Below are 27,507 nucleotides of genomic sequence, written 5' to 3' on the forward strand. Positions count from 1 at the left end.
GATCTGATCTTTGGAATTTGTGGGGTGTGTGTGGCGGCAGAGGTAGGGGGGATGACAGTCATATTCAGGGCTGATAATGATGCAAGTGGAAGGTCAGAGAAGGTGGTTGTGTCTTACCACAGGGCCCTGCCTAGGGCCTTAGGAGGGGAGGGCTCCCTGCCTTACTGGACCTTGTGCTCAGCAAAAACACTGGGGTATGGAGGTAAGGACCCCCTCCCAGCAGCCAAGAAGGAGCGATCATAATGGTTCCCAGAAGTAGCATATAACTCATTGATCAGCCAGGATAACGAGGCATGTCATAGTGATATGAAGGCTTGTTGGTCAGGACAGCAGTGTACTTACCAGCTGCAGAAGCCAGCTGCAGGGGTGTCTCAGCATAGCTGTCCTCCCCGCTGGTCACTGCCGAGCCCTCCACATTGGCACCAGCATCTAGCAGCAGCTGTCAGGGATGGGAAGAAGGGACAATTCAGCACAACAGGGTGCCTGGGGAGGGTGGGAGTGCTCTAGGGGCAGGACCTGCAAGTCTCCAAACAAGTGACCATGAATGGCTCACACTGGAGTCGTAGGATGCCTGGTCAGCCTCAGGGAGCTCTGTACTTCTATGCCAACCTTCAACTACTTTTCTCTTTTCAATACTTTCCCACCAATCAGCTTCAGGGACCCTCTGGAGAACTCACATAGATGAGCAGCACAAGGAAGTGTCCCCTGAAATCCCTAGGTGCAGAAAGCATGGGGTACAATGCTGGCCACTGACTCGAGTGGCTTGAGCCTTAGTCTTCCCTATCTACAAAGTGGGGAGAGAGGACTGCCTGGCAGCATTACGGAGATTAAATGATATGATGCCCAACCCACTGAGGGCTCATAACCATCAGCATTTGGGCTCATCCCTGAAGAGGCTCAGTGGCTACCTAGGCTGGCAAGGGGTGGGGAAGAGCAGAATGTTGCAGGCTAGCCAGAGTGCAAGTGGCCTCATTCTAGCAAGGACAGCTTTGCAAGGGTTCAGAGGAGGCAGGGTTATCTGTTCCCAAAGGGTCTCCCTTGGGGCAGGAGTGTTGTCTGCATTCTGCCGCAGAGGAGTCTTGCTTCACACACTCCCAGACTCCTGGAAACATACACCTCAAGTCTCTGATCACCCCTCCCTGGATTCGAGGAGCCCAGGTAGGGTGTGGGGCACAGGGATGGCCTGCATCTGCTGGAAACTCGTCAGTCAGAAACCAGATGTGTTCACCGCTGGGGCAAGGCAGTGGGGGTGGAGACCTGTGTGCTGGATGAAACTGGGCACCAGTCCAGTCCAGGGCACAGCCTGAACTGAGGCACCAGCTCTAGGAAGGCAGTGACTACAAGGCAGGCTGGGTGCAGTAGCCAACTGGCCAACAACTACCCACAGAGTGTTGGCTGCATGCCAGGCTGTGCTATCACAGACAAGCCTGACTGTACTACTCACAGAGGTCTTGCATCCTGGAAGAGGAAGAGGGAGTGGTGCTGACCCCATGGTTAGCTCTGTGAAGTCCTGCAGACTCTACTGACCAGAGGTCCTGTGAACTGAGTGTCATGTCACTGGTACTGCTTCTGCCCACAACTTGTGCTTCTAGAACCATCACCTCACTGTGATGCCAGCCATAGCAGCCCAAGCAAGGTGTGCATCAGTGAGGCTTAGCCTGACACATGAGCTGTGCCATCTGTCTTTTCTCAGTAACTGGGAGATGGGGAGGGACAGGACTGAAGGACAGCATGATGCAGAGCCAGCTCTGAGGGAGAGCATGTGGCCAGAAGAAACCGGAAATGTAAAACTGGGCAGACTGAAGTCCAGGTCTTCTGGGACTCACTGAGAGAAGCACTTGTTAGGCCCAGATCTCCTCTTTCCAATTCTACAGGTGTCCTTACACTAACCGCAAGGCAAGCCAGGTGAGCTTTACAGGTCAGGAGGAGTCTCTGGCCAGGGTTAAGCATGGGGCCCAGCCCAACAGGGGAGCCGAGTAAGGCACATGCTGCACCTCATAGGACCCACCTGCACTACAGAGATGTGGCCATGCAGCACTGCAAACGTCAGTGAGGTCCAGTGTCTGCTGTCCGGGTGGATGGAAGGATGCCTGGGAGAGTTGCTTGGAACCTGAAAAATAGAAAAAAATCATCACTATTTCCTAGACAGGTGACATTCCAGAGCAGATGACACAGGTACCTTAACTAAGGAGATACACTGTGAGGACAGTGAAGCTAACAGAAGTGTATCTAGGTTCACTTGGTAATGTCTGTTAGGAGCATTTGGGTCGACAAGGTTCAAAAAGAAAAGAGTAAGTGTCCAGTCGGCAAAAGAAGACAGAAGGGGAGTACTTCATGTATGAGGAGGAGACAGGATGGACAGTTAGGGATTAGCCTCGTAATAGAGACCACGGGCTATGAAAATGGAATCATGGCCATTCTCTCAATTCATCTCCCCCTTCAGCCCAAATCTAGAGGGAAGTGCTCTTTGCTCTGACCACCATTTCTCTTCTCTTGGCTTGTTTTTAAACAGGGTTTCTCAGCATACCACAGGATGGCCTGAAACTTGGGATCTTCATTCCATAGCCTTCAGAGTGTGCTACCATGCCTGGCTCTTTTTCTGTGGTCTTTGTGCATATGTCTAGTCTAATGAGACACACATCTACTGACTATGTCTAAAATACCACACTCAGCCTGGCTGCTGGATACCCCAGAAAGGCCTCTCACTGGGTTAGTGTCTGGAGCAGGAGTTTCTTTTTACCTGTATATCTAAGTTTGCTCCAGCATCAATTAGCATCTGGACCATGGCTTCATCCCCAGCAGCACAGGCATACATCAGCGGTGTCATACCCTGTGAATCAAAGGCAGATGCTGAATCTCCAGACACATATCCCACAGGTCTCTGCCCAGCTGCCCCTCGGGGGCTGTCCTGTGCCTTATGTATCTTAAGCTCCCAGGGCCGAGGACACTGGAAGGCTTAGTAGGAGGCATTTCCACAAGCACTATGGACAGCATAGGGGTAAAATATATGGCCACATTGCAGGCACTGGCCACACTGCAGCCAGGTTCCATGTCCAAGGTGTTCTTTTCTCTGCCCCAGTTTCTTCCTCTTAGAGTGAAGAAATAGTGTGCCTCAGTTGGTTGCAGAAGGGTATTAGCATGTACAAAGTACATATGGAGTAAGCGTACAACCCCAAGTGAGAGTTAATTAACAGTAACTATTATACTGCACACAATAGCCATCACAAACCAGTGCCTGGACTCACTATAAGAAGTTGGCCCACTATGCAGTATCTTATTTAATCATTATGCTATTCCTATGTGGGGGTGGGGGCTTCTACTGTTATCCTCAATGTATGCACGTGGGGCAGAAAAGGGGAGTTAACTGTCCAAGGCCCTATAACAAGAAGAGGTGGAACTTGGACCAGAACCCAGGTCTACATGAATTGTTTTTTTACCCCAGAGACAGGGATTCTCTGTGTAATGGCCTTAGATTTCCTGGAACTAGATCTGTAGACCAGGCCTCAAACTCACAGAGATCTGACTGCCTCTGCTTCCCGATTGCTGGGATTAAAGGTGTGTGACCTATATGAATGGTTAAAGCTTGTGCTCGGCAGTGTGTTTGTGAAGATGTGTTTGACCATGTCTTGTGTTAATGAGCAGTCCAGAACATACTGCAAGCCGTGTCCATTCCCTCACTGTTTCTACGTGAGCAGTTAGCAGGGTTGGGAGTCTGATGGCAAAGGCAACAGTGGAAAGTGCATTCCACAGCTGGATCCTGGCAAGCATTTGTCTGGTGCTCTGTGATATTATTTATTAGGTTATTTGTGTGGAGCGAAGATCTTCTTGGCTCATAAATCCTTGTCTAGTTCCTGGAGATAAGGAAATGGCTTGAGATTAATCATGGGGCGAGTGGACTGTTTACCTATGCATCTGTCTCTAAATGCAGGGAGCAACAGTGCTGAGCATCTTCAGACAGACAGTGGCAGCATGATGGGAATTTGGCTTTGTTCCACTCACACAATGACTTTTTTCTGCACACATCTGTACACATTCAGAGCATAAACCAGACCAAGAGCTGGAGAAGGGAAACTGCTTTCTCATGCTATTACTATCCTTGGGCACATAGACAGGCTAAAGACCAGATTTCAATCACCATTGTTCTGGTGGCAACACAATGACAGTAGTAATCGTATTGACAAGAACCACAGAGTATTTACTAACATTGAGAGTGCCAGATGGAAAATTCCCCCAACTTCTCTACATGCAGGCCCTGCTATTCCACCTTAGAGGTGAGGAAAGCAAGGTCCTTTGGTGGCAGGGTAACATGTTGAGATACCTCAGCTGTGACATGGTAGACTAAAGTACCGGGGATTCAGTACTGCATTCCCCGAGGAAGCGAATGCCAGGAGAAGGGCTCCACAGAGGCCTTGCATCAGTTCCTGCATGAGACCAACATCGACCTAACACTTCCCCACCGTGCTACTCCTCTCTCTGTGGCCTCTCAGTCCTAGCCCTACTACCCTTGCTTACAGCTGCCTCACTGGCTCCTCCTGCTGCACTCAACCCTACCCTCCCTTTAGGCTCAGTTTCAGCCCCACATAGCACTCCAAGCCTCATGTCTCACTCACCTGTTGCTCAAGTCTGTGTTGCACTGTCATTTCACCTGACACCAGGGCTTGACCATCCATAGTAACCCGACTGTCCCCAGGCTTGTGGGTGGGCTTCCAAACCACACAGTGCCATTTGGAACACAGCAATGGATCCCCAAACTGTCACTTGAACCTCCCATGGTAGGCATGAGCTGGAGGCAGACTCCCTAGAATGGTGGTTCTCAACCTTCCTGATGCTAAAACCCTTGAATACAGTTCCTCATGTTGTGGTAACCCCCCAACCGTAAAATTATTTTGTTGCTACTTCACAACTGTAATTTTACTGTTACAGATTTTAATGTAAATATCTGATATGAGACCCTGGGGGTTGCAACCCAGAGGTTGAGAACTAGTCTTAGAGTTTTCTGACTCTTCTGGTACCTCAGTTGTTTCTCCTATAAATCAGAAATCACCCCCAGTATTTCCCACCCTTTCTCCTTATTTTGCTCTTTGGAATTCTCATCAATGTGCTCTTTTTTATGTGTTTGTCCTCCCCCCTCTTTTCTTTTTTCTTTTGGTGCTGGAGACTGAACCAAGGGCCTTGTACATGTTAGGAAAATACCCTACTACTGAGCTGCATCCGCAGCCTTCAGTTTTCTTGCAACAGGAACTCATTTAGTAGTGCAGACTGGCCTTGAATTCATATGTAGTCTAAGCTAGCCTTGAACCCATGATCACCCTGATACAGCTTGCTGAGTGCTGTGCCTCCAGTTGTACCACCCATCACCCCTGGCTTATGAGCTTGTTTCTTCCTCTCTCACCAGGGTCACCCCATGAAGACACAGTTTCTCTGGGGCTAGTGAGTGGTCAGCACACACACTCCCATTCATATGCCAGAGATTACACCTTACAGCGTGCTCCACTGGACTCTTCCTCAGCTCTGCCTCATCTAGGACAGTTGCTTTGCCAGCCCTCCAGCAGGGAAACAGTATCCACACTACCAAGGTTGTTCAGGAGGGACAGAGGATGCCCAGGCTAGCCTTCTGTCAGAAGCTTGAAGCTTAGAGCTGAATGAGTCTCAGGTTCAGAATGCATGGACTATGACTATTTCTCCCACCCTAGCAATTTTCAGTTCAGAGTTTGTCTCTGACCCTGACCTAGAGGAGTTCACAGGAGGTACCTGGTCGTCCATTGTGTTCACCCCATCTGGGCCGAGGGCCTCAATGGCCTGGCTAATGAGGTCTGTTCTCCCACAGTTGAGCATGCGGAAGCCCAGGTCCTGGTTGAATCTTTCAGTAGCAGCTCGAGCATCCAGCCTCCGGAAGGAACTGAAGCAACATTCAGGTCTATGCAGGAAAGACCAGGAGGTGTATGAGTGTGACTGTGACATGAGGCACAGTTGGGCCTGGCTGGCATGGGGAACAGGATGGCTGGGTGGGAGGATTTTAAGTGTGCACAGGCCAACCATGATTGGTCTTGCTGTTCTTGCCCTAGAGCAGTGGTTCTCAACATTCCTAATGCTGTGACCCTTCCATACAGTTCTTCACATTGTGCTGACCCTAGCAATGAAATTATTTTCATTGCTACTTCATAACTGTAATTTTGCTACTGTTACGAATTGTAATGTAAATATTTTTAGAGGCAGAAATTTGCCAAAGGGGTCGTGACTCACAGGTTGAGAACCACTGCCCTAGAGCATGCAAAGTTTGGCTTTCCTATACATGGGTTAAAGCAATGGACTGAGCACTTGAGACCAGTCAACTGTCAGTGAGCAAACTCTCAGATAAAAATAACCCATCAAGTGACCCCCCCACCCCTGAGGAGGAGGAAGCTTGTGATGGGCCAGTGCTTTGGCCACTGCATGGTGCTTGCACAAAGTAGTCTGACCTTTAGCCCATGAAATGGGCATTGTGACCAAGGTTTTGTTTGACCCTCTGTGTCTCTTTGGGTTGCTTAGTAAGACCCCAAATACCAAGACAAGGCAGGAAGAGTCTTAGAATCCATGCACAATCAACCCAATCTACTAAGGACCCTCTCAGATACAACCATTATCTACACAGGGCACATAAGAGGCATCTAAAAGCTCCTGCCTGGGTAATTAGGTCAACATGTGTAAAATTCATATCTAGAGTATGGTTTGAGCACAGTTGGAAAACAGAAATACAAGGCATTCCACAGCCTGGATATGGCCATCAGGAGCTCCCCCAAGAAGAGTTTCTGTAGCAGACCTGTTTACAGTAAGGGGTACTGTGGGGAAGCATAAAGAGCACAAGTTTGGGGACCATATGAACCTGATCTCAAATTTAGGTCCTCCAAGGGCAAACTGCTGTTCCTCCCTGACCTGTAGGCTCTTCATCTGTAGCATGGGCGTTAGGGCCTCTTTAAAGTTGTCATGATGGCCAAGATATAAAGCATAAAGCAAAAAACTCAGTACAGGGTTTGACACAAGGAAACCAGAGTGAATAGAGGGGCATAGGAAAGAGCCTCGCCAATCAAGACCCCAGACTTGCACTGCGTGTGCTCTCCAGCCCAGATTCAAAGGTGTGTCTGCTCTAGTTAGCACACCAGTAGATGCAAAAGACACATCCTGAAAGCAGCCAAGGCCCAGAACAGATCTGTTCCCACACTTGCCCATGGCATTTGTGGAGGATATTTAGTACAGCTCAGGTGCCCTACGGCCTTGCTCTTCAATGCCCACCCAGCCACTAGAAGAAGCAGAGTGGTGTTGTAGGTGTTAGAACATGGATGTCATGACCCCTTCTCCCGGGCTCCATACTTGAGTTGGCGGGGCTCACAGTCCAGGCCTGGTAGCAGCAGCCGGGCTGCCTGCCGGATATCACCACTGTCCACGGTGAGGCTGCGGCGGTGTTCTGCGTAGGTGATGGCCACCCGCATCCACTCCATCAGTGGTGGCAGCAGCATGAAGGGCCTGGGAGGCAGCAGAGAGAGGTCAGGTCTGGATGCAGTGCTCCATGCTCACAGAAGGGGGCCCCTTAGCACTTGGTCTCAGAAAGTAGCCACAAAGGTTGGCCACTCCAGAATTTCCCGGCTGCCCTCAGCCATCAGGAGATTCGGTCTTTGTGACCACAGAGACCCCAGTTGGTCCTTGCATTCTATGGCAACCTTGTCACAGGCCAGGAGGAACTGGGAACTGGCAGCAACTGAGGGCTCTTCACGGGCCAATAAAAGATGTTCACCAACATGTGTAATTGGGATGCTTGCCCATCCCAAGAGTTCTTCTGAGCATCAGTTTCCTATCCGCAGAAGGTGGAACACAGCTGAAGTATGTAAGAGGCCCAGGTCTAAGCTCAGCTTTGCAACAGTAGCTGTCACCTCATTACCCTGATAGCACTCTCACATCCATCTGTCACCACTCTCGTGCCCAATCACCATCGTGGGTCTCTAAGAAGCCAGAAAGGTTGTCAAACTTTCCTCCTCGAGGGCAAAAGTTTTCTTAAAACCCAAACAAACCCCTAACCAGATTAGTCAGACATGAGCTGGAAGGTGGTCTTTTGGGGAAGGCTACTTGGATGTTTCTCTACAGAAATACATATGGGTTTAGGTAATTTAATTGGTCCACTGAAAGTAACAGTGGGTATGAGGAAGCCAGAGATCAGTAAAGCCTCACTGTTCTTCGTCTTCAGAGCAGGCTCTGGCTGACACCTGCCACCAACCACAGCTGCCCAGCAGCTGCTGTGGTAGTGTGAATGTAATTGGCCTCCATAATCTCATATGGAGTGGCACTATTAGGAGGTGTGGCTTTGTTAGAGTGGGTATGGCCTTGTTGGAGGAAGTGTGTCACTGTGGGGGTGGGCTTTGAGGTTTCCTATGCACAGGATACCACCCAGTGTCTCAGTCAGCTTCCTGTTGCCTACAAGATATAGGACTCTCAGCTACTTCTCCAGCACCATGTCTGCCTGTACGCTGCCATGCTCCCCGTCAAGATGATAATGGACTGAACTTCTGAAACTGTAAGGGAGCCACCACAATTAAATGTGTAAGAGTTGCTGTGGTCACGGTGTGTCTTCACAGCAATAGAAACCTAATGGAGACATCCGCTTATTTTCAGCCCCTCACAGGCTGTCACTTCTGCCTGGCTACAGTCGCTTTATCCTTCAAAGCATAGAGCCAATAAGTCCTCTCTCCACCCAACCTCTCCAAGCCTACCATAACACCCCTAGAACTCTCTTCCAGTATGGCATGTGTCACATGACCCTGACTGATCTAAGGTCAGGAAGGATGCTTTTCTCAGCTCTGTATTCACACAGCCTGGGAACTGACCCATCAGGTTTTCGATAAATGTCTGTTGATGGACTTAAACTATGGGTTAGCACCTGTAACTTAGCATAATATATGCAGATTTTTACTTGGATCAAGTCATGTTTCTTCTCAGAAAAGAATGACATCTGGAACCAAGTGTGGTGGCATATGCCTGTAATTTACCTAGCACTTGGGAGATGGAGGCAGGACGATCAGGATTCAAGGTGAGTTTGAATCTAGCCTGGGCTATAGGAGTCCTTGTCTTGAAGAAAAAAACAAAAAAACAAAACAAAACAAAAAAACAATGTGCTTCATTTCCAAGGGCATGGTATTGATTAATGAAGGAGGTGGGACTACTTGGGGGAACTCATGTAATCTCGGAAGAAAAAACAACCATTCCTGAATTATCATTGCAAGATCTACCCTGAATATAAACATCCATTTGAAATGCCCTGAACTGTCTGTGAATTTTTCAATTCTCGAATTACAAGGCTAGAAGCCAGCACAGAAGGACACTACTTAAACCATTAGCACTGGAAAGTCACTGTGTAGTCCAGGCTGGCCTCTAACTTGTGTTTCTCCTGCCTGAGCCTCCTAAATGTTGGGACTGCAGGCATTAACCTAGCCTAGCTATGCTATTAAACCTCTAACTGGGCATTTCCTCTAAGGCAAGCTCCAAGGTGATGTTCAGGACCCACAAGTCCTAGTCAGGTGATGTCCTCACTTATCCTCCCCCCACCCCTTATACCCCATCGAGCTTACTAGACTGCAGTAGGGATAACCTCGGAATTTTATACTGAGGAAAGTCTCATTCAGCCTCCATTTGCATCACCCTAATTAGAGACCAGAATGATGGAAACTACACTTCCCAGACTCCTTTGCAATTGAGGGTCTAGATGCAAATCCAGTTTCCTAAGTAAGATCTTGCTTTATAAGATCTATCCAGAGGCCACATTTGTGTCCCTACTGTTTTTACCAACAGATCAGGTGGTAAAAAGCATGAAGCCTTTTTCTCTCTTCCTGTAGAACATTCTTGTATCTAGGCTCTGTTTCTTTTGTGTGCTAGAAGCAGTGACAACAGTGGTGAAAACAACAAAGACGCATAAAGAGGACATAACTGCTCAAACCTAGTGCCTGAGGCTGTGGGTGAGCTTGATATTGTCTGTAGAGCTTTTCCTGGAAGCCTGGCCTAGGCTCTGCCCCCTAAATATTTTCTGTGATTTGGTTAGAGTCTAATTCCCTGTATTAAGTCCCATCCTGTTTAAAATACCTAAAGTGATTTCTGTTTCCTGAACTGAACACTGATTAATACTCTAGAAATCTAAATTATCCTTCTGCCTCTAGGGTGGTGATTAGTGAGTGTATTATTTCCAAACAAAGCTGACCTTGCCAACAACCAACCTCTTAGGCCAAGCAAGGAAGGCTTAGCCACCCTCACCCTTACCTGTGGTCCTTAGTCAGGTAAAATGATAAGCAATCCATGGACTTTCTTGGTAATTCCAGGATACTGTTTCCTTTCTACTAATTCATCCTGCTCACTGGGCACAGTGAGAAGAGCAGGCCTGCATTATGGAAAATCCCTATAAAAACTCCCGTCTCCAGTCTCCATGGCTGTTACAACTTCAGAATGGAAGGGCCTGGAGGAGTGGGGCTGAGGGTAACTCATGTGTGTCTTCCTCAGTGCCTTTCTTCCACAGCTGAAGTTGACTGAGAGCCCCTCTGTGCTGAAATGCAGTTGGCTGCAGGGCCCAGGCTGGAGCCCCACAGGCTGAGGAACGCCCATCCCTCTGTGCAGCCCACCTGCCTGCTCAGATAATACTGGGTCCCATACCCTGGAGTAGACATTCCAGGATATTTTTGGTTTCAAGTCTCTTTTCATACCCTAAAATGTTACTGAAACCCCCAAAAGGCTTATATTGATCTTATTCTATGATACCAACAAAAACTAAAACAGAGGAAATGCTGAAATTAAAAAATCCACAAGTGTTCTACAAGCTACCACAGTGACACTATGGTGTCAAAAAGCCTTTTGAAAGCTCCCTTGGACACTGTGAAAAAAAAATGAAATTCAAAAGCAAATATCACATCACAAACAGATTTGACCCTGTACTCTCCTGGCAAGTGTCTCGAGGCTCCAGGGGAACAATTTGAGGACTTCTGCCTCAGAAGATACACCAAGTACCTGTGCTGGTTAGGAGTTTTTTCTTTTTCTTTTTTTTAAAGACCGAGTCCCACTACAAAGCCCCAAAATCCTGGCTGGGTCAGAACTCACTATACAGACCAGGCTGACATCAAATTCACAGAAATCTGCCTCTCTCTGCCTCTTGAGTGCTGGGCTAAAAGCATGTGCCATCACAGCTGGCATTGTAACAGGTTAATTTTTACGGTCAACTTGACATAACCTAGAGTCAGTTGGGAAGAAAGACTCTCAATTGAGGAATTGCTCAGATCAGATTGGCCTGTGGCCATGTCTGTGAAAGATTGTCTTGATCAGTGATTGATGTGGGGGAACCTAGCTCACTGTGGACAGCACCATTTCTGGGCAGGTAAGACTGGACAAGGCAGTAAGCAATGGTCCTCCATGGGTCCTGGTCTCTGTTTGAGTTCTGTCCTGACTACCTCAATGACAAGCTATAACCTGTAAGATGAAACAAACTCTTTCCTCCTCTGGTCAGGGTGGTTTATCATAGCAACAGAAAAGGCAGCTAGCAGAGTATCTAAAGGCAGCAATGCCCAGGACTGGCAGGCATTGGCAGGCACAGGGCTGGAACCCTGTTCTGGTGGCACACAGTCCTGTGGACCCTGAAGTAGAACAGGGCTTGCACATATACTCTTGGGATCAGGAGTCTTGAGTACCCTGGATCCTTAAGGGCAGCATCCTTACTGGAAGAAAGTTCTAGTGGCTTCAGTACAACTGAACTGGCTATGGAACCTCAGGCAGAGCATTACTCTCTATGGGCTTGGCTTTCTATTAAACAAGGGGTTAGGTTAATGTTTATACATTTTTCCATGGTGAGAAGCCTTCTCCTTTAATACAGACTCTTCATGGCAGTAATTGTACCTGTAGCCCAGAGAGAATGTATGGTTTTAGAGAGAGACTGGCTGGCTGGGATCAGTGTCTTCTCACTAATCAAAACTCTTATCCTGTACAGTAGCTTCACCTCTTCTAGTAACAATTCTCATCTGAGCAAAATGGGTCTAAATTATAGGAGTACTTCTCAAGATAGCTCTAAGTATGTACACAAAGTGCTTAGCAGGAGAACACTGGGAACATGGTCTGTTCTCCATAAATTCTAATTAGTCTTACCACTTTAGTATCTGTTGATAGAGAAAACATCATAGAAAAAATAGGCCATAGGAATCTGGCTCTATTAAATGCCTCAGCTCCAGCCTCCATACAGCCAGCTAGCTGACTCGCTGCCTTCTCCCCGCCAGCAAGCATAAACACGTAAGCCTGCAGGCAGGCTGCCCACTATCCACTCCAGTCCAGCTCATAAAACAGAGAAAACAAATGCAACCACTATGTTGAGAGTGAGTTACAAACTTTCTGGAGGCACAAACTCTTGGCCTTGGCAATGAAGAAACCTGCTCAGGAGAAGAGATGAGTACAAGAAACATAGTCACAGAAGCTTATGGGTCACTAACTTGGGTGGTGGTGGGGTATTACTTTAAATGATCTGCAGTCCCCAGCACACCCTGCACACACAGTCTGCTGCTGCTGCTGTGATTAACAGTGACTTAACAGAATCCCTGGCTTTCTCTTGGCAGCTGTTTTTGTGGGCAGAAAAGAACAACTATCAGTTAAGGTCATTTTTGGCTGCACAGTGAGTTTGAGACTAGCCTGAACTACAGGAGACACTATCTCAAAAATAACCAATAGAACTGGCAAGATGGCTCAGCAGGTAAAGGGTGCTTGCCACCAAACTTGACATCTGAGTTCAATCCCCAGAACCCACACTGGGGAAGAAGAGGACTGACTCCCAAAAGTTGTCTTCTGTAGCACCCTCTACCCCCAAATAAACACATGGATGCACTAAAAACATTAAACAAACAAACAACAGAAAACTACTGGGCTCAGGGGAGAGCTCTGGTGTAGAAGTGCTTGCCTTGAATTTGCTGAGGTCTTGAGTTTAAACCCCAGCACAGCAAAGCAAAACACCAAACAAAACAAAAACAAACAAACAAACAAACAAACACAAAAAACAAAGAGAGCAAGTTACTATCTTGGGAGGGTTCATAAAACACATAAGTGAAAATGGATTTTTCTATATGATGCTGGACAATTCCTCTCACTGCTGGCCGAGACACAGAACCTAGAGAGGCAAGGGAGATCCCCCCCCTGAGATCACACAGCTAGCATCAGAAATAAGGGTACAGAGTGGGTGTCTCTCACTACTCCACTTCTCACTACTGGTGAGCCTGACTGTGACTGTACCATCCAAGGGTCTCACAAGCCCTTCAACAGGACTCAATAAAAGTTTTCTCTCTCTCTCTCTCTCTCTCTCTCTCTCTCTCTCTCTCTCTCTCTCTCTCTCCTCTCTCTCTGCCTGTCTCTCTGTCTCTGTCTCTGTCTCTGTCTCTGTCTCTCTCTCTCTCTCTCTCTCTCTCACACACACACACACACACACACACACACACACGGAATAAGCTGCTTCTTCTTTCTTTCTTTCTTTCTTTCTTTCTTTCTTTCTTTCTTTTTTGGAATAAGCTTCTTAAGGTCTTGATTTTAAAAAGTCCCTGAAGCTTGGGAAAAAAAGTCCAGCCCCACTCCCCACTCCCCATGCATGATTTACTAGGATGGCAGTCCTGTAGGTGGTGTCTTAACATGGAACAGGAAACACGTCCAATTTCCAGTTGAAAGCAGGCTCTGTTCTTTCTTGAGGTGGGAAGGGACCTTGGAACAAGAGTCAGGTTGGCAGGTGGGCACTGGCCTGTTCCTATAGGCCATGTGGTCTAAACCTGGACAGAAGAAAGTCTTGTGCCTCTGTCTGAACCTGGTGTGTTGAGACCTGCATGCCTCTGAATCTCCCAGAGGGAGAATTGGGGACATGGAAAGGATGTGCCTACTGGCCAAGGCTATGAGATCAGGCTTCAGCTTTACCTTGGGAAGGCTGGGCCAGGGTTTTACTTGCCTGAGTGTAGGTGCTTGACAGCTCATGGGCTGGGAGGATGGGGACAGGGACATTAGTTTTGGGCTTACTACCTTGGGACATTTCTTCATCTTTAAGCAATGCCTTACCCAGCCTGAGAGCACCCTGAAGCTTAAGAAAGGTAGAGCTTAGGAGCCTGAGAGCTGAGGCAGGGGGCTGTCACTGTGTGTTTTGGGCTTCAGCTTTCAGTTTCTCCAACTTTATCCCAACTTCAGCAGGAGGCACAGTGGAGCTATGGGGATGCTTGGGTGGGTTTCCCCTTTCCATGGATCTCACTGGGAACCACCCTGGCCTTCCATCTTACCATCTGGGCAGGCAGGGAGCAGGGCAGAACTGTTGCAAAGATTGCCAAATTTTTCCACCAGGGGACGATTCCACAGACAGAGACGTCTCTGGGAGGGCTGGGGTTGGCTCTGGAGTGCCAGCCTGAGGCCCTCTTCCTGGTTTCTCTAAGACTTTCAGAGCTGCTGTGGCCCCAAACCAAGCCAAACGCCCATGTAGAATAAAGCCAACATTGTCCTACTGAAGTCAGATTCCACCCAGCACAAAGGAAGCGATTCTAGTTTGCTTCACATCTTGGACTAATTATTTTCCTAGAATTGCTTGGTAAACCAGGATGGTTTGGCTCAGTTTAGAGTGAGCACTAAGAACGTTTCTCTCCCTGGACCCCCAGGCCCGTGTCCTGCTGGCTGAGCCTGCCTGCCTCAGAACATTCGGCTGATCTTAGCAGAATCTCCGTTTGGAATCAGGTGACTTCTGTTGAAGGTGGGGCTTGGGCTTCCTGGGGGTGGGGACAATACAGTTTCTTATTAAACCTCATCTGGTACAAATTAGAGGCACTAGAAGAAGCTTGCTAGATATGCTACACATGTGATGATTTCTAGGTTTTCATGGTTTTGTTAGTGCTTGGGATTGAACTCAAGTCCTTGTACATGTTAAGCACATGCTCTACCATGGAGTTGCACTCCAGTCCTCTAGGGTACTGTGCTATTGACTGATTGAGATAAGGTTTTGTTATGTAGCCTGAGTTGGCCCAGAGTTCTTTGTAGATCTCATATTTGATCCTTCCTGCTGCTTCCTCTGAAGTCCTGGGGTTACAAGTGTGTACGCCCTGTCTTTTCCCCACTTTGCTATATGGTTGCCCAGGCTGGCCTTGAACCAGGGCTCAAGTGACTCAGCCTCGATCTCCAGAATAGATAGTATTAGGGTGTGCTGCCTTGTTAGACTGAATGTGAACATGGACATCAATTTCAAACATGGCCTAGTCATGATGGGCTATGTCCTCATTTGGCCTCTTGCTAGTGGTTGCTTTTGAGGTTTCAATGGAGTCTGTCAGCAGTGGAACGTGCCATCAGCTATGTAATTGGAACATGAGGATGAACAGAAAATAAAATCACTAACAATAATGTTTACATAACAGGTAGTAAGCCACTGGCATTTTGAAAAAAAAAAGTTTATTTATTTATTTATTTTGTATACAGTGTTCAGTCTGCATGACAGAAGAGGGCACCAGTTCCCATTATAGATGGTTGTGAGCCATTGTGTAGTTGCTGGGAATTGAACTCAGGACCTCTGGAAGAGCAGCCAGTGCTCTTAACTTCCGAGCCATCTCTCCAGCCTAGCTACCAGCATTTTAAAAAAGTTCCCCACATCTATTGATTAATACTCACAGATACTTTATGAAGTGGGTACTATTACTATTAGTGTGTACCCTTACACATGGGCAAAATGAGGACCCTGTGTCATTCACATAACAGTGGCAGAGCTGGGGTGTGAACCAGGACGTTTACACCAACTCAGAATATATTTTACTACCACACAGATTTGTCCTTTGGCTCTGTTTAGTGTTTTTGTTTTGCTTTTATTTTAAAAAGTTACTCGTGTGTGTGTGTGTGTGTGTGTGTGTGTGTGTATACATGTTCACGCACATACATGTGAATACTAAAGCTTATGGGAGTCACTTCTTTTTTTCTATCTATCATGTGGGTCCCAGGGACCTAACTTAGGCCATCACACTTGAATGCAAGGCCTCTGTCTGCTAAGCCATCTTTCTGTCCCCACTTCACCCCCTTGGACAAGGAGTCACCATGCAGTCTAGGCTAACCTGGAGCTAACTACGCAACCATGTAGGCCTTCAACACAACTCCCGCCTCTACTTCCCCAGGTAGTGGTTTGTGCTACCATGTATGGCTGATTTAGGATGCTTTAACTAAGGATATTTTAAACTTTGGGATAAGGCAAACATGCACCCATACAACCATCATGCTTTTCACTTACAGTTCAATATTCAACAAACATTTATTATACAGTATTTATATTAAAGATCAGCTTTTAGGGGTCTAGTCATGGTACCACACATCTGTAATTCCAGCACTTGGAAGCATAGGTAAAAGAAATCATGACTTGATGGCCAGCCTGGACTACAGAGTAAGTTCAAGACCAGGCTGTATCTCAAGAATACAAAACAAAAGCAGAAATGAAACAGTGCCCAGATCAATGCATTTTTGACTTGGGGTATTTTTAACTGATGATGGTTCTACCAAGATGTGGCCCATCTCACAATGAAAAACATCTGTAATATGTCTCCCAATCTCGACCACTTCTGAGAGAGAAAGGAAATGCTGCTACCAATACAGGGATGACCAGGTGTAAAGTGGCACTTCATCCTTGCAGTGTTAGGGCACTTGGCTAGAGAATCTTTTGTTCACAGAGGTCCCATTGCCTGGCCCACATTGCCTGTTTTGCAAGGGTGCCTCCTCCCACCCACCAGCTTGGCATGTCTCTATTCTCCCCTTCTACAACATGCCAAGTCTGTATTTTCAAATTGATGTGGGGGTTTGTGGTCTTTCCCCCTCTAGAGTACAATTTTTCTAAAGGCTCACTGATATCCCCTGCACAGAAGCTCCATTAGGGAACAACTACTGAGTTCATAACAAAGTCTGGGTATATTTCTTACTCAGCCTTTGGGTCATGTTATTAGGAGTCCATTCACTCCCGAACTCCTCCTGAAGGTAAAGAGGGACTGTCTTGTCTTTTGTTCCTGAAGGCTTCAGGTAACTTGAATATTAGCACATTCTTTTTGGATAAGAAACAACTAATTCTAAGATAAAAAGATGGCCATGTCCCACGAGAACTTCCTAACCAGAAATAACAACCTGGAGCCTGAAAGATTATGGCTAAGGTGGTTCTAGGAAGGCAGCTAAAACACTTTAGTTAAGACCAGGAAAGGGAGAGTCAGACATGGTGGTGTGGTTGTACAGACATGCTTGCAGTCTTGAGTCGTGATGGAAAGAGCACAATCACCTGCCCTTGGCAGCTGGCCTTGACTCCTGGTGGCATCTTATGTGGGTGAGGAGGTCTGGGTGCCAATGGAGACTGCATGCAGGCCACCACCACACTCTTTTCCATGCAGCAGGGAGGCCATCAGGCCCATTCTCAGGCTAGCACTTCTTTGCATTGCTGCCTGGAGGGTAGCAACTGGTTCAGCAAGCCAAGGTATCACTGCTTCCCACACCCTGGGTTGTAGCACTGTGGTAGCAAGTCTCTTTCAGCTCCACTGTGGTGTGGCTCTCTTGGACAATAGGTCGTACCTCACCTATATGGCCCATTGCTGCCACATGCCAGACTCACTTTTTTTTGTTCACATTTACATGCTATAGCTGACTAAAGACTGCATGTTTTCTTATCATCTAAAAGCCAGATAGGCGAGGACTTCTGACCTGAGCAGGCACTCTTCTCTTGTGGGCACCTGCGACCACTCACTGGCCTTTTCCAGTAAAGGTAGCCTCATCAGGATCCCAGGGCTCAGTATTCCTGAAGACAACTTCATTTATCCCATAGACATCTACTTGCTGGGCAGGGGAGCATGGTGGGGTCTTTGGGCTAGACCCTTGAAATGGGTATTCCTCTTCAAATGTAACTGAGTGAAATCATACATCTGTTTACCCCATCTCCTGCTGTCCACAGCAGAAAGGAGACCCACTTGAGAGTGTCACATGTAGAGTTTCCAGGAACTTCTGGGAGACAAGGCATGAACTTGAGGTAGATGGAGATGAACATGAGTAGGGAGGAATTCCTGATAGGTAACCAGTGGCACTATGGATGGTGGCACATGTTCCAACACAGTCAGAGAATGAGGAAGAAAAGGCAAGCTCCTAGCTCCTTTCTACCTCTATAGCCCAACTGCAGCCCATGAACACTCTGGTATGGGCTTCTGAACTGCACACTATATTGCTAGGATCTGGGCACCAACTTATGCTAACCAAGCCTGAAGCTATTTACATACTACCTCTGATCCTTCAGCTTCTTGCTAGGTATGTTTGTCATTAGTTCATGTTTACCAGTGTGGAAGCCAAAGCACACAGTTCAGGTCACATAGTAGCCAATGATAACTGGACTTGCCCTCAGAAAACACAAGTGTTCTAGGGTCTTTCATGATGCCCAGATGCCACATAGGGTACACCGAACCTGTCAACTGGCAGACAAGTAGGAGACAGAAAGGGTTACCTCTGTGGGTCATGTCCCACAGGCACTAGCTTTGTACTCACAGTCTCAACAAGCTCTTAATTTGGCCTCAAACTGGAGGCCGGATACCAGAGTATCAAAGGGTACACCCCAGGCTCAAGAAAAATTAAAAACCCCATTCCAAAACTGCATATAGTAAGCAGGGGAAAGGGAGGGGGCAGGGCAAGCCACAGCCAGCTGAGAGGCTGCTGGTCCGGGTTGTGTGGGAAGGAATAAATCTAAGGAGATGCCTGGCGGGCGAGTGAGGGCAGGCCAGAAACCGGTCTGCTCTGGCTCCTGATCTGCCAAAACTCCAAGCTCGCTCTCATCCCCAGGGTCTGAACCATCTCCAGCTTGGCCTTGGAAGCACCTCAAGAAAGCAGGATCAGCTCCCCTGAGAGCTGGGATTTCCCCACATGGAGGCACTCTCAGAAACCTGCCATACTATAGACAAAAGGGATTGTTGCTTATGTAAAAAAAAAAAAAAAAAGCCACTTGGGATGAATGAAACCCTAAGCTGGGCAGTTCCCAGTCTTCATTTTTGTGAAGACTGGCGGTTCCAACAATGAGACAGGAAGTCCCAGACAACAGGCAGCCTGAAGGGGCACTTGTCAGAGGCCTGGCCAGGATCCTGCCCTGTCCCCGTACTCTATTAGCTGGCACTGCCACTTTCTTTGTCTGCCCCAAATCCCTGGCTCGCTTCTTCTTGGATGTTGGCAGATGCCCATATTCAGGCTGGCCACCCAGAGCTAGCAAACTCAAGTCTGATGGGAAGCAGTTGAGAACCAGCCACCCATGTCACAGTGGGTGGGGGAGGAGCTGATGAAGAGGCCAGAGTCTTGGCATCTCAGTCCTAAGGAGGGCAAGGGATTTACTACCATGCACAGCAAGGAGTCACTGGTTTATCATAATCAAAATTCCTGGCCTGAGCTCTGCTTTGCCTCTTTATAGCTGAGACCTTGGGCATGTCTGGGTCCTCCTCAGAACCTCAGTCTGCTTATCTGTAGATGGGAACAAGAAGAACTTCCTCCAAGAGCTACCAGCAAGGAACTGTTAGGAGGCTGTGTAAAGCGCTTCAGAGACTGTCAGGCTTGGTCTTGATGCTGAGACTACACAAAATCCCTTAATGTTCTCTAGGCACGATGCATCCTGGGCTGCCATTAGAACTGACTGCTGGCTCACTATCCCTCTGGAGTGTGGGTAAGAAAAGGGAAGGAGAAGACAGAGCAACATATTCTGCTAAGCTCAAATCTTGCGTCTCACAAAAACAACAATAATCAAATCAGATCACATTGCTCCTAGGTATGCAGTGGCACTGGGTTACGCACATGGTAGTCCAACCTTAGCAAGCAGGAGACCAGGAACATAACACACCATGACTATTCGAGAGTGACTGATAGTTTGCTTAGTCACAGAAAATCCAGCTGTAGAGTACTTCGAATCCTTGGGTTGCAGTTTGTAATACATCTAAAACCCTGAATCATACAGACACTTTAGTTCTAAACAATTTACCTTTTAAGTTCTTTGGGACATCTGGTCTACCTCATCCTCCTTGTCCCTTAACAGGTTACTTTCCTAGTGCTGGTCTTCAGTTACAAGAAAGTAAAGACAGGACTGAAGAGCAAGGTATACAAACAAAGGGGAGAAAACATATACTTTGAGTAGACATTTAAGCTCACCAATGTTTTGGGATTATCTGAATTAAATATAATTTAATTATTTTAGTCCTTCTATAAGTTTATATTAGTAACATTTGTACAGATATTAGCAACTGCCACATATGGGGAGTTTACAAATTCTCTGTGTATTACCTTATTTGATCCCTACAAACTCTGCTGGGAGTAGGTCAGGTCATTTCAAGTAAGGGAAAGGTTGGTTTGGGAAATTAAATCACTTGGCTTGTAGTCACAAAACTGGTAAATGGTATAGCAGAAGCCCCTTGGTCATAACTTCACAGGCCCCAACCATTAGGTACTACTGACTATTTTGCTAAATGAAGCCAATATTTAACTGCCTGCTGTGTTTCAGGGACTGTCCTATGTGCTAAGGACACCTCAGAAACACAGAAGATTCATAGTGCTTACATTTTCAAGGGGTGAGAAAGGGCCAGACAAGTAGATTAACACCTAAACAAGGTCATTTCAAATAGAGAAAAGAGGAGGGAGAGGTGACAAGGAATGGTTTGGGTGGAAGAGAGAGCTCTGTACTCTGAAAACCACACAGCAGTCCTTTTGGAGGTTACTGGAAATGCCAAATGGGGGAACATTCAATAGCTATTATTTCATTTACTTCCATTTTGGGTAAACAGATGGAAATTTAATGCACAAAAAGCGGGGAGAGTCAGAGAGAAAAGAGCTTAACATTGCAAATCTTCTTGAAGTGGTATTTAAAGGAATCACAAGTCAGTAGCATGAAGCTACCATCGCCATCATCTCTATTATTTGGTAAGAAAACACTTTCGCAAGCTGAGCAAAAGATTAACGAGCCACTTAGACTCAACACTCAGAACGTCAATCGGTGGGTGCTTCCGATTTATTTAGAGTTTTTGTCTGAACACCACCCTTCTGCATCTGGAATAGAACAAAGGAAATAGATGACTATCCTCACTGTGGGGCTCATTTGTGTAAAGGTTATGTCCCCAGAACTTGGGGAACCACCTAAAGAAGCAGGCCTGGAGTTCCATTTTACCAGGAACAGTCTCAGGGCTGAGCAAGACTCTCAGAACATACCTCTGAGGATGTGCTCTCTAATGGCAAACTATTCAACCACAGCCTGACATTGAAGCATTCACTAAACAGCAATTGGTAATGACTGGGGGTGGGAGGTGGGGGTGGGGTCTACCTAAGTTTTGTGTTTGTAAAGTGTGAATTCATTTCTGTCAATGATATACTGACAGAAATACCAGAAGCTCTGCTACTTTTGTTGCCTAAGCCATGCCACCTATCTGAATTTTCTGTGGTCTTTTGAAGTCTAGGTAAAGTCCCAGGTCCTATCATCTACCACCCTTCAACAATTCTAGCTTTCTTAGCAATTATCCTGAATGTGACAATGAAAACATCAGACACATGCCATACTGGACACTGGTCTAGGTGCTTTATACATACTAATTCTTAAGCATCCTGAGGTTGCCATTATTGTTCCTATGCTAAACAGCAATGAGGCACAAAGCTGAAGTGACAGGCATGAGGCCATCTGGTTGGGGAATTTGAAGCGAGGCAGGCTCTGAGCCAGAGGACCAACCTAACACACTGACACAAGACTGAGCTTGCTCTCACATTATTTGATGGCTGAAGGTTCTGAAATACAACAAAGTTAAGCTCAAAAATCTCTGAATCCAAGTTTATTCTTTGAATAGGGCTATACCAGTTGAATGAAGCCTCAATGACACCAGGCCTTGCAAAGTTCCATCACAGTTCAGACACTCTTGGTTTAGAGTTTGAGATACTGACAGGCTCCAACCCTCTGGAGGGTATCCCCCTCTATGAAAAGGCACTGTGTAGAGCCAGGGTATGGAGGAAAGGACCTGGAGCCAGGGCCCAAGGTTTGAGCATTATCATTGCCACTCCTTTCTTCCTGGTCTTACTTTTTTAAGAGTCTGGGGCTCTGATGCACAGGATTGGTCACCCTACCCCAATCTGACCCCTCTGAGCCTTTAGCTCTGTGTCTCCTTCCATTCTTGATCCTTGATGGCGTCTTCCAGTAATTTGCTGGCAAGAAACCTGTTCTCTTGCCTCCCCTGAATGTCTATACAGTCATCGTTCTCCTCATTCCTCAAGACAGTTACAGTCTGGGCTGCCATTCCAGCTGGCCAACCCTCTCTGCCTTCAGGCACTACCACCATCAAGGACCACATTGGGCCAGATGGTTGCCCATCCTCCTCCAGGCCTCAAGGGAGGGTGTCACAGACTCCTGGATCCCTGACAGGAGCTTCTTTCACTTTCTAAGCTTAATCTCAGCAGTGACACACCCTGCAGGGCAGCAGCTGTGATTAATCCTGTGTTCTAGGCCTGGCCTTATGTCTGGCTGGTGCTGTGACACAGAGCTGCCAGAGAGCAAGGCATCCTGGGAGGGCACAGAGATGGAAAGCTCCCAAGGGTAACAAGTAGGGTCCTGGTAAGAAGAGAGGCAGGTGAAGCTAGAGGGGCCTGCAGGAGGTAGACCTGAAAGTTGGGGTCTACTCATGATGTCAGAGCTTTGGGGGACAGGGAGAAGAACTATATTTAGCACCGTGAAAAGTCAAGGGCCTGGGCCTCAGAAATGTAGTTTTAATTCTCATCTAACTAGTCACCACTAAGGCCCATGCCTGATATATCACCTTCCTGACAAATTATGAGCACAAGAAACAGAAATAGCTAGAAATGCTCTTTAAAAGGAAGATCACAATTCATCTCTCTCTCTCTCTCTCTCTCTCTCTCTCTCTCTCTCTCTCTCTCTCTCTCTCTCTCTCTGTGTGTGTGTGTGTGTGTGTGTGTGTGTGTGTGTGTGTGTGTGTGTGTTCCACACAGTGTAGAGTTGTTTTCCCCCAGTCATGCAGGCTATGTGAATGGAACCCAGGCGTCTGCCCTAAAACGTGTATACTATTCCTGGATGCCACCTGATTCACAGCAAGGGAATGCCTTCTCACTCCTTTCAGTGGTGCCCTGCCCTGCTTGCCATCCTAAGTTCCTACTGTTTATGTGACCCCCTTCCCAAGCACAGAGAACCCAGGTCTGGGGGAGGGTTGCCTTGAAGAGAGATACAGAAGCTCCACTGAACAGTACAGGCTTAGGAGGGATGTCGTATTGTACTCCACACAAAAGGGATGTCAGCATATTTACTGCCCCTTATCTACAGGGCTGTGGTCACTGAAAACTTCTCACTAGAAGGAATCATGGTCTCTTTCCTTCCTTCCTTCCTTCCTTCCTTTCTTTCTTTCTTTCTTTCTTTCTTTCTTTCTTTCTTTCTTTCTTTCTCTCTTAGATTTATTTATTATGTATACAGTGTTCTGCCTACATGTATGCCTGCTGGCCAGAAGAGGGTACCAGATGGTTGTGAGCCACCATGTGGTTGCTGGGAATTGAACTCAGGACCTCTGGGAGAACAGTCAGTACTCTTAACCTCTGAGCCATCTCTCCAGCCCTCATGATCTATTTCTTATAAACAAAAATAAAGAAGGCTTGAATAGCCATACCACCAAATCCAGGCCACCAATATGAGCCCCTTAGGTATGAGGTAGTGAATGAGGTCACTTAATCCCAAAGAGACCCAGACAGCTATCAGTCCCCACAGAAGGCCTTCACTGCCACAGCTGGAAACACAGGCTCTGTTCAGTTTGGGTTGAAGGCTTCTGAGGTGACAGAAGGAAACAGGTAGAGGCCTTGAATCCCTGTCAAACTGTAGTTACCACAGGAGGGCAAATTTTCCTCAGCACTTTGGTGGGGATGTTGGGTTAGTAGAGTTTCAAGGGGCTATGAGGCACACCCCAGCTCTCCAAGGCCTCTAGGGTCTGTCCTGTCCAAGAAAGTCTGAGGCACAGCAGGACCTGCATCAGTAGAGAGAGACCAGGCCATAGGAGGCTGCTTATCTGGGTATCTCCCGGGCATCTGCTTGTCAGTATTAAGATTTGAAAGTTTTAGATTTTACTGCCCCCACAGTGGTGGTTCCAATTTCCTACCAATCTAATATGTGTCTGAAATGATTCATGGAAAAATACCTTCGTGACCAGTAGACTTGTGTTGCAGAGTGTGGTTTCTAGATAATTGGTATCTAAACACATACACGTGTGTACATTACTATTCAAACTCTGGCTACTACTACATGCAGATATCCTGCCATAGAGAAGCCTGATGATCCTGTTACGAGCATGGGGCGGGAGAGGGGGGAGGCACTGCATACCCATAGGGGCAAAACCAGATGCTGCTGCCACAAAAATGCTGGGGTTGGAGTGGGGGCCACAGACTGAGAGCAGAGGAGCCTGGCCCAGCCCAGGGCAGCAGGCCTACTTCACCTTCTCCAAGTTGGCTTTGCCTCTCGAGAAGCTTACCAAACAGCAAGGAAGTCTCCTCCTCTTCTCTCTCTCTAATGCGGTTTGCCTAGCCCTTGTTCCTTCCCAGCCAACTTTTGCAACCGCAACACTTTCTCCACAAAACAGAAACAGCTGGGGTGCAGGGCTTTTTCAGGCTCCTCCTCCCACTGCATGGGCTTGACTTTCAGATGCCTTGGGTTCTAGCTGAAACCTTGTTTTGGGTCAGGCCCAGATGGGCCTCCCTCAGTCTTCCAGGGAAATAAAATGATGCTGACATCATAACGGCACCAGTAATAGTAACGATGATGGTAGCATTTACCGCTATCATACTCCTGTGTGTGTGCCAGGCCACTATCATTTTGTTTCTTCCAGTTACAGGCTATATGGTACAGTGGTTATGAGCAAAGCCTCTGCTGCCTTGGCTAGTTATTGAGTCTCTCTGTGGCTCCAGGTACTCATGTATAAAATGAGTATCTCCTTCCTGGTAGATGTGAAAGATATGAACGCACACCCATAAAGTGCTCAGCATTGTGTCTGATACCTCCTAGTCAATTCTGACTGAGCAATGGCTGCCTTCCTGGAATCTTTTCACAGTCTTTTCACCACTCCTATATTTACAGCTGAGGAAATGAAGCAATGAGGTTTAGAATCTTGCACAAAGGTCTCAAGGTTCATGAATGTCTGTGCTGTTATTTGTACCCAGGCCACCTGTTCCATAGCACCGCATCAGCTCTGCTCCAAACATTGATACATGTCCACAGCAGACTAATGTTCTTGGAAGCTGTTTCCAACCAGAGCATAGACATACACTTTAGCTGTGTTCTGTGTGACTACAGAGGCCTTGGAGAAGGGGGCCTTGCTGTGGAGTAGGCTGATGCCACCCGAAGACAACAGAGGCAGCTGGGGAAGGCCTCAGGCCACGTTCCTTCTCGTGGGTGAAGCCCTCTTGGGTTTTTCCCACGTAGGAGAACACAACTTCAAGCCCACAGTGAAGGTACATGCAGCATATACAGTTAATTGGGATATATATGTGCCTATTAAAGTATAATATATAAATACAGGTAATATATAAACACACACACATGCACATAGATATGCATATATTTTTTTTTTTTTTTGCTTTTTTTTTTTGGAGGGGGCAGGTCTCTCTACGGAGCCATGGCTGTTCTACAACTCACTATGTAGTCCAGACTGGCCTTGAACTCATAGAGATCCACCTGCCTTTGTCTCCTGAGTGCTGAGATTATAGATATGTACCATCATGCCCAGATTGTTTGCAGTATATTTTTAAAAAAGATTTATTCATTAAAACTTTTAGGCTTTTTTATTTTCTTAAGTGTTTTGTCTCTATGTATGTATATGTGCCACATGCATGCCTGGTGCTAGCAGAGGTGGGAAGAGACAGACCATCAGATCCCCCGAGACTGGAGTTATGGATGGTTGTGAATTATTATGTGGTTTGGAATCAAATGCAGATCCTCTGGGAAGAGCAGCCAGTGCTCTTAACCACTGAGCCATCTCTCCAGTTCTGGTATATTGTTTTAAAAACATCCTTTAGGCAGAAGGTTTTTTTTGTTTGTTTGTTTGTTTTTGTTTTTGTTTTTTTTTTTTAAAGTAGGTCCCTGAGGACCTACAGCTGGAGTCCTGTCCTCAGGTTTACATGGCCACTCAGGCACCCCTACTCAAGCCCCTCACTGGGTCACACTGTAGATGTGCTCAGCTTAGAAAAGGCTGGGGCCCTGGAGGCAACAAAAACCTGCCATGGCCCCTAAGAAAGAAGCATCTAGGGCAGAACACACCCAAGATCCCTTATAACAGTGGCACTGTCATCAAAAGAGGTCCACTGTCCTCACTTTTTTCTCCAAATGCCTGCTCACACAGCTTCTCACCACCTTTCATTTTGTAGAGGAAACAGGGTTTCAAAGAGCCTAGGTAGTGCATGCTAAGCTAACCAATTCCACATTGAGGTTAAAGCCCACTTCCTAGCCTCAATGACCCCATAATGCATCTGCCCTGGGTATACATGGGCCTTCATCTCTCTGAGCACCCAGGCCACACCTCCCACTCATTGGCCAGCACCAGGCTTACTGCACAGTCCGTAGGTCAATGTACATTTGAGAGCTTTCCTGCTTGGTGCTTAGGCAAGAATGATACCTACCGTTCATTGTTCAGGGTCATTCTTGGGGGGTCCAGGTTGGGGTTCTCCATGGACTCCATCTGTGGACACCTTAGGAAGTAGTAGAGTGTGTGAAGAGCATCAGGGGACCATGTGATGGGTTGTGGTGGCTGGCGGGCTTGGCGAGCAGGGCTGGTGCCTGGGCACAAGGGGTGGCGCCCCTGCATGTGATGCATAGCTCTAGAGACCAGGTCACCTGGAGAAGGGAAGGAGGAAAAGGACTGAGTCTGAGTTCCCAGCCCACATCCTCTTAGGGGAGCAGCTCCCTCCCTTCACTTAGTATAATTACTGTTTACCCCAGAGTCAACAGGCTGAGGAGGAGACTGTCACCTAGCTGCACAATAACAATTTGGTTTCCCTTTCATTTCCAGTCTTGCCTTAACAGCTGAATTACAAACACTTGGCAGAGCTGTCTCCTCCAGAACTTATGCTAATGTGGTTTCCTTTTCAACATCTCCATTCTCTCCACCGCCCCAGGGGCCTTCCCTCAGTTCTCTGACCATGGGAACCAGCCAAGCCTAGGCTCTGTGGAGTCTCCCCTATGTTATCATGTGCAAAAACCTGGATGATAATGGCAACCACCATCCACTGAATACTCAATTGTGCACAAAGGATGCAATTCCTTAGAAATACAAGTCACCTTAATCCTTACAGTGCTAAGATCAGTATATTGCTATGTTTAAATGAAGGCATTGAGACTTACCTGCCAAACATATCCTAACCCCATGTGTTCTGGTCACAGGGAACCTATAGTAGGGTATATAGGCTGAGTCAACTAGCTGATTGCAAAATCCATGAACTTGACTGTGCTATGGACTGTACCCTGCCTTACTGGAATCTGTG

The 27,507-nt window shown here is 47.1% G+C and overlaps 1 protein-coding gene across 2 annotated transcripts in view; it reads right to left on the bottom strand.

Annotated features, from left to right (window-relative positions):
* The window catches only part of Abtb2 (ankyrin repeat and BTB domain containing 2), a 161,705-nt gene that overhangs the window by 10,287 nt on the left and 123,911 nt on the right, over nt 1-27,507 (bottom strand). The window contains exons 3-8 of one of the 2 annotated variants that reach the window (XM_027422357.1): nt 26,647-26,860; nt 7,348-7,500; nt 5,752-5,917; nt 2,741-2,830; nt 2,009-2,110; nt 343-439 (exon numbers count right to left, since the gene is read on the bottom strand). In XM_027422357.1, coding sequence (XP_027278158.1) covers nt 343-439; nt 2,009-2,110; nt 2,741-2,830; nt 5,752-5,917; nt 7,348-7,500; nt 26,647-26,860 — 822 coding nt within the window. The remainder of the gene's footprint in view (nt 1-342; nt 440-2,008; nt 2,111-2,740; nt 2,831-5,751; nt 5,918-7,347; nt 7,501-26,646; nt 26,861-27,507) is intronic. The other variant, XM_035446051.1, reaches the window with a different exon arrangement.

This window comes from Cricetulus griseus, chromosome 6 (genome assembly GCF_003668045.3).
Source record: "Cricetulus griseus strain 17A/GY chromosome 6, alternate assembly CriGri-PICRH-1.0, whole genome shotgun sequence".
Lineage (NCBI taxonomy): Eukaryota > Metazoa > Chordata > Mammalia > Rodentia > Cricetidae > Cricetulus > Cricetulus griseus.